A 7,862-nucleotide genomic window follows, 5' to 3' on the forward strand; every position below is an offset into this window, starting at 1 on the left:
TTCATATCAATGAAGAATAGGGCATACGGTTCAAATTCTTGTGTCTTTTGTGATCCTTTTCCCACGGAGCGTTTTAGCACCCGGCTGAACACAAAAATACAGGGTATCCTTGATCCATGTTGTCTTGAGTTGATATTCCGACAACACTTGCACTATAGCTAGCAAAGCATCAAGGTTGAAAACCACCGGTCCGTCCTAATGCCAACCTCTTCCGACGAGGACCTTCTGCAACCGCACGCCAAGCGTTGAAACCTCACCTTTAGTTACTTAAATCCATGGCGCTCGAGTGCACCATCAATCTAGGGATTGCCACCGTCGGCGACACTGCCTCTCTGCGAGACCAACTCACCACCCTTCTAGTACCTTGGAGCAAGAAGTCCTATCTAATTGATAAGTTTTCAACGTACCTATAATTTTCTATTGCTTCATCTATTATATTATCAATTTGTATGCTTTATATGTAATTTCATATTGTTTTTATGGACTAACCTACTAATTCAGTGCCAAGTGTCAGCTTCTGTTTTTTTGCATGCTTTTGGTTTTTTAAAAAAACCATAACAAACGAAGTTCAAACACGACGAAACATTTTGACGATATTTTCTGGACAAAAAGAGACCCTGGAAGCTTCGGGAGAAGAACAAATGATACACGAGGGAGCCACAAGGTAGGGGGCATGCCCAGGTGCCTTGTGGCCAACTTCTGCCTCCGTTTGACCTAATTCCAGCGCTATAAATTTCCACATATCCCGAAACCACTAGGAGAGGCCCCTTAACAATTGTAGAGCTGCCGTAAGTCTCTATTCTTCCATGATCCTATCTGAAGGCCTTTTTGGGTACTCTGGCGACGGGGGTGCCATTGGGGAGGAAATCTTCATCGACCTTGTTGCCTCCATCATGATGTGTGAGTAGTTCACATAGGACCTATGGGTCCATAGAAGTAGCTAGATGGTTTTCTGCCTTTCTCTCTTTTGATATTCAATACAATGATCTTATATGAGATCAATCCGATGTAAACTTTTGTGATTTGTTTGTTGGGATATGGTGAATTGTGGGTTTATAATCAGATTATTCATTGAAAGTATTTGAGTATTTTCTGAGATTTATTATGTGTGATTTTATATCCTCGTATTTCCCTCCGATCTATCTATCTATCTATCTATCTATCTATCTATCTATCTATCTATCTATCTATCTATCTATCTATCTATCTATCTATCTATCTATCTTTTTTGGCCGATTAGATCAATTTATCTTCAGTGGGAGAGGTGCATGGTAGTGGGTTCAATCTTGTGGTGTCCTTACTATGTGACAAAAGGAGTTGCAGGGCACATATTTATATTGTTGCTACTAATGGTAAAACTATGGGGTTTAAGCATATTAATTGATCTTATTGTGTCTACATTATGTCATCATGCTCCAAGCATTACTCTGTTTATTATGAACTTAATACCATAAAATACATGTTGGATAGCAGTCGAGGGTTGGAGTAATAGTAGTAGATGCAGATGGATTTCGGTCTACTTGTTACAGACGTAATGCCTATATATTGATCATGCCATGAAGAATCATCATAACTATACGCTATTCTATTAATTGCCCAACAATAATTTTTTTACCCACTGTTGCTATGCTCATGAGAGAGATGCCTCTAGTGAACCTATGGCCCTGAGTCCATTCACTTCATATTTATTAAAACCCTAAAAATTCAATGCTATTTTTATTTCCCTTTTATTATTATTTTGTTTTATATATCTACAACTGTCAGATTTAATCCTTGCAATTGGCGAGAACAAGGGGGTTGACAACCCTTTTACGTTCGTTGGGTGCAAGCATTTGCTTTATGTGTATGTGCAGGTATCTCTTATCTTGTTTGTGTGGCGTCTCCTATTGGTTCGATAAACCTTGGTTTTTAACTGCGAGAAATACTTTTTGCTACTACACTACTTCACCCTTCCTATTCGGGGAATCCCAACACCCATCGCAAGTAGCACTACCTCGGTTCATGAGGTTCCTACCTACCTTGTGATCTTTACTGTTGATGTTTCGGCAACTAGAGGGTGCGCTAACATGGGTGTAATCGGTACATATCATATCACACTGATATCTCTCCCCCTCATGGATGGAAGCGACACCTACGCCGACCAAGCACAGACTTTTCACCGTTCATGCTCTCGCAGACCAACAAGTACCATGTCACGGCGGCCATGCACCTCTTTGAGTGTTTCATGATTGACGAAGGCTCGGCCTTAGCTGAAATGCCATAGAATGGAGCATGGCACAAGTCGGTGGCTAATCATGGCCCGTGATCCAAAGATAAATCAGGTCTTCAACGTCTGCATGGCGCCGATACCAGTTTGCAGTGAACTGCATCATCATCAATAACGACAAGGTGATCGAGGGGGTGCATCGATAGTTGACATTGCCAGTGGGACTGGCCCGACAGCGAGGGTAATCGACAATGGCTTCTCGCACACCAAGTGCTCAGTATTAGACCTCCCTAACGTGATCAATTCCATCTCAGCAGATGACATGGCCACGTACACTATAGGTGACATGAGGAGTTCCATTCCAATGACTGATGTGTTGTTCCTCAAGGTAACGACACTAAATTTATTTTGGGTGAATTTTTCTTATGAACCGTTTAATCAAGTTATGTGAGTGTTGGTTATAGTATGTGCTACATGACTGGAACAATGAGGATTGTGTAAAAATCTTGACACAATGCAAGAAGGCGATCTCCAAACCAGGGGGAAAGTGATCATTGTGAATATAATGGTCGGGTCTCCTTAAAAAGACATGTTCAAGTCCTAGGTCTTGTTTGATCTGATGATGACGGTGATGAAATCGGGCAAGGATTGTGATGACCATGAGTGGCATAAGATATTTTATAAAACATACAACATTGATAAAACAGACAACTCATTACAGACTCAGCATGATAAATGTTGTATTTATTCATTCCAACTAGTGGACAACCAAATGCTGACCTATGGTATAGCATGTAGCTAGTGAAGCAATTGCATGCTACACTATGGGGTGGTCCATCTTGAGAAAACTAATGGAACAACCAAATAGTGACATGTGGCATAACAGGTGGGAAAATTTTGTTTTTGCCACTCTAGATTTTGACATTTCACTTTTGCCACTCTTAGTTTTTTACAATTATCTGAATTGCCATTCCGGTGGCAAAAGCAAAACTTTTGGAGTGGCAATTGTGATACATTTCAAAAGCTAAGAGTGGCAAAAATGAAATAAAATTATTCTGCTTTTGCCACGGAATGGAAATTGTGACAATTGTCTAAAGCTAAGGGTGGCAAAAGTGAAATGTCAAAATCTAGAATGGTATAAGGAAAATTGGCAAAATCTAGAGTGGCAAAAACAAAATTTTCCCCATAACAAATAGTGTAGCATTGCATGCTACACAATGGGGCTATCCAACTTGAGACAACTAATGTAATACGAGGCTCCAAGCCTATAAATGTTGACCTCAAACCTTCTCTAGTTGGGCACTTACACTACATGATAGCAAAGCATCATGGTTGGAAACCACCAGTCCATGCTAATGCCAACCTCTCCTTCCAATGAGGAACTTTTGCAGCCACCAGGCCGGCGCGGGCGAGGGCGGCCGAAGCAGCAGGGAGGAGGGCCGGCCCGGGGGACGGCAGCGTGCGGGTCGACGGTGGCGCGCGGGGGATTGAGAGGGATGAGTGTGGAGAGTGTGAGTGAGCTTTAGTGAGAGATGAGGCAGGCCGGGCCCGGGGCAGAGGGAGTGGGCTTAACAACAGCGCGGGCAATGGGCCAGCGCTACTGCTAAGCCCACTAGCTATAGTGCTGGCGCAAAACACACGCTACAGCTAAGTGGCCTGCCCTTTAGCCCCGGCGGCCCGCTAAACAGCAGCACGGCCCGCGCCAACCAGCGCTGCTACTACTCACTAGCAGTAGCGTCCGTTCTAGCCGGCGCTACTGGTAAATACCAGTAGCGTATGTGTCTAAACAGGTGTTACTGCTAAAATTCTATGTATAAGCATTTTCCTAATAGTGAATTCACAACGCTCTTCTGAGCTATGGCTTCGTACGAGCCCGACGACGGTTAGTGACGGCGATGGTAGGCCAGGATACCTGAGGACTGCTTTGTACTTTCCTTTTCTTGAAGAGGTTTTCTTTAAAGTTCTGTAGACGTGTGTTGCCTCTCGACACTTCTAATGGGTTTCACTTGTGTGCTTGTATTCGCGTTATTTGTGATTAATGAATATGCAGTTAGCCTAAAAAGCTTTAAAACCAGCATAACTATTTCCCTAGAAAAAAAATATAAATCACTTATATTTCCTTTTCTTTGTTTCTCAGATTGTGCAAGCAGAAGAAAAGAAAGGATAGTAGATAAAAAAACTTACTAGTATGATTTTATCCAAGAAAAAGGAAAAAATGCACCCAAAAAAGAAGAAGGAATAATAAATAAAGAAGATGACACTAAGGGAATGCAAACATGACCATATCTAGTCCATTCATGTGCGCGTGCGAACCCTCGAGACGAATCAGAGCCGTCTAACGTGCAACACGCGGCGCGTACGTGTATATATACCCACTCCAACCTCATCGATCGTCCCAGCTCCGAGCTCCAGCCAACGTTCCATAGTAATACTGCCACTCAACATCCATCCAACTGCGAGCTAGCAATGTCGACCATGTCCTGCTCGTCCAACTTATCCATGTACGCCCGCTCTCTCCCCAGCCTGAGCGTGCCGCCTCCCCGCCTGCTCCTCCAGCAACGACCTCCGGCAGCCAGCTGCGCTGCGTACAGCTATCGGCCACGACGCCCATCACACGTCACGTCGGCGGTCTCGACAGATGAAGCGCCGCCAGCGAATAAGGAGAAGAAGGCGGCATCCTTCGTCGGAGATATGGAGCGCGGCACCCTTGCGGAGGAGTCCGGCCGGTCCGACGGGGAGCTGACGTCGCGGTGGCGGGAGATCCACGGCTGCAACGACTGGCAGGGCCTTCTGGACCCCATCGACAAGACGCTCCGCGGGGAGCTGATCCGGTACGGCGAGTTCGCGCAGGCGTGCTACGACTCCTTCGACTACGACCGCTACTCCCGCTACGCCGGCAGCTGCAGATACCCGAAGGAGTCCTTCTTCTCCGACGTCGGCCTTGCCGGCGTCGGCTACGAGGTCACTCGCTACCTCTATGCTACCTCGCACATTAGCTTCCCAAGCTTCGGCATCCGGAAGCACAACCCTAGCGACGACAGGATGTGGAGCGAGACTGGCACCTTCATCGGCTTTGTGGCCGTGTCGACCGACGAGGAGACGGCCCGGATCGGCCGCCGGGATATCGCCGTTGCTTGGCGCGGCACCGTGACACGGCTGGAGTGGATCGCCGACCTGACCGCGTTCCTCAAGCCGCTCAGCCAGTTTGGGCTGCCGTGCAGAGACCCGAGGGTAAAGGTGGAAGAGGGGTTCGCCGAACTCTACACCAGCAAAAACCCGGACTGCAAGTATTGCAAGTACTCGGCGCGGGAGCAGGTGCTCGCCGAGGTGCGGAAGCTGGTGGAGCGGTACGCCGGGCAGGGTGAGGAGGTGAGCGTGACGGTCACCGGCCACAGCCTCGGCAGCGCGCTGGCCATGATAAACGCCTTCGACATCGCCGAGACGGGCGCCAACGTGTCCCCATCGGCCGGCGGCGCCAAGGCGCCGGTGTGCGTCTTCTCCTTCTCAGGCCCGCGCGTGGGGAACACCAAGTTCAGAGAGCGGTTCGAGGGGGAGCTGGGCGTGAAGGCGCTGCGCATCCTCAACGTGCATGACACGGTGCCCAAGGTGCCCGGCGTGTTCACCGAGGCGGTCCTCCCGATGCCGCTGCTGCGCGCCGCAGACGCGCTGGGGCTGCCAAGCGTGTACTCCCACATCGGCGTGGAACTGGCGCTCGACCACAGCCTGTCGCCCTTCCTCAAGAACACATTGGACCTGGCTAACTACCACAACCTTGAGGCGCACCTCCACCTTCTGGACGGCTTTGTGGGTCGGGCACGGGAGTTCAAGCTCGGCGGCAGAGACCCGGCGCTGGTGAACAAGGCGGCGGACTTCCTGAGGGACGAGCACATGGTGCCGCCCGGGTGGCGGCAGGATGCAAACAAGGGCATGGTCAGGTCAGAGGATGGGAGGTGGGTGCTACCGCATCGCCCGAGGCACGTCGAGGACCACCCGGATGACACCGATGTCCACCTCGCGCAGCTTGGCCTCGTGCCCGCCAGTTGACCAACGGACCCGCCGGACATGGCCACATCAATTCATCGGTCATCGCTATTTGCACACATATGTACTCAAGTTGCAATGACTATTGCTAGTTAATATGAGTTACTCTTGTTTAGATAAGAGTAATGTTCCAACGTACCGTGGATCTTCTTATGGTATGTAGGTATAATAATGTACCCTATAGTAATAGATATGGTTGTGTGCTTCATTGATTCAGAGGTTCTGCGAAGAGAGTGTAATGTACAACAGTATAACAAGCATTAGTTGAATAAGATACTCTTTTTCAAAAATAAAATAAAATGAGATGCTTTTTTTTCTATAACTTTCCTCTCTCTTTTATTAGCAAGTGATAATGGTTACGTCATTCATCCACACTCAAGATGAAGCTCTCATGGCCATCCTAGCTAGCTCATGAGCTACGCCATTAGGTACTCAATTATAATGATAAAAAATAGTACAAGGACACTCGCAACAAGATTATAACAATCATCCGGTTGGACGCGGCACCTCGCCACCACAACCATGCGGAACACCGCTGCTAGCCACCGCGCACAGCTCATGTTGGCCGGCAGTGCGCTCCAGCACGACATAACACCACACACTATAAGGGGAACACTCAACCTAGACCTAAGAAGAATATGTACCTCCCCTAGCCCTCTACTGAATAGCATAGCCACCGACATGGATTAGGCATTGGGCGGGATGTGACCTCGCTACGACTTCAAAAGGCTCCCTCTCAATGTGATAGGGTGGTATACATCTTCAACCTTCCCATTAGGAAGACCCCGTTAGTCGATTGTTGCGCCTTCGTTGACCCGGATGAGGTTAGAAGTTGCACAACGACATTATTGTGTTTTATGTATTTAATCCAAGGTTCAAATTTCATAATGAAAATACCAATCTGCAATTCTATTTTTGTTTGGGGTCATTTTTTATGTCTATGTTGTAATAACTTTTGCATGTTTATGCCTGCTTCTAAGTCCCTGGGACTCTGCCTATCTCTCCTACTTCAAAAATATTTAGCATTTCGTCATAGGTTTGTTTCTTTCATCCTTCCTCCCTAGCCGTCTCATCCTTTACAAGTTTGCCAAAAAAATCATCGGCTTTCCTTAAATACCGGCTCAATTGCCCCACCTTTTATTGGCTTGTCATACACAATGATAATATATTTTAAGCCAATAACTATTTATTAATATCTCCTAGACGTAGTATTCTCACATGTTCTAGCAAATGAAAAAACACAACATCACTTGTTGGACGATGTCGAACGCATAGTAAGCTTCTGAAGCTTTAGCACCTGCTTCCGTACATTGGAGGCATGTCAACTTGCTGAAAAGATACGTCTCATCGTTGCAGGAATAGAGGCCTACGAACTCCGTTTGTGCCTTCATGCTCGGGTTTAGTCACAACATGTTTCACTATATTAGACATTAAAACAAATTTAAATCAAATTAACTTAAATGGGGAAAATAAAAAATTCATCTGTTTTATTGGATTAACTTTTTATTCTTGCATTATTAGTGTATATTTATGTGTGTGCATCCTTAAATATTTTTTAGAGATGTCTAAAATGTGTGATGTCTAAATATCATGATATTCAAGTTTATGCTTAGAT

General features: G+C 46.5%; 1 protein-coding gene across 1 annotated transcript; it reads left to right on the top strand.

Moving 5' to 3' along the window:
- Positions 1-4,639: 4,639 nt before the first annotated feature.
- Positions 4,640-6,250, top strand: LOC119273554 (phospholipase A1-Igamma1, chloroplastic-like). Its single transcript, XM_037554678.1, has one exon. It carries the CDS (start codon positions 4,673-4,675, stop codon positions 6,248-6,250), a length of 1,578 nt encoding a protein of 525 aa, XP_037410575.1. The 5' UTR covers positions 4,640-4,672.
- Positions 6,251-7,862: the final 1,612 nt, after the last annotated feature.

The sequence above is a fragment of the Triticum dicoccoides genome, chromosome 3A (genome assembly GCF_002162155.2).
Source record: "Triticum dicoccoides isolate Atlit2015 ecotype Zavitan chromosome 3A, WEW_v2.0, whole genome shotgun sequence".
In the NCBI taxonomy this organism is placed as follows: domain Eukaryota; kingdom Viridiplantae; phylum Streptophyta; class Magnoliopsida; order Poales; family Poaceae; genus Triticum; species Triticum dicoccoides.

Excerpts from the sequence above, each read along its gene's own strand:
- LOC119273554 (XM_037554678.1), top strand. The coding sequence starts at position 4,673 with ATGTCGACCATGTCCTGCTCGTCCAACTTATCCATGTACGCCCGCTCT.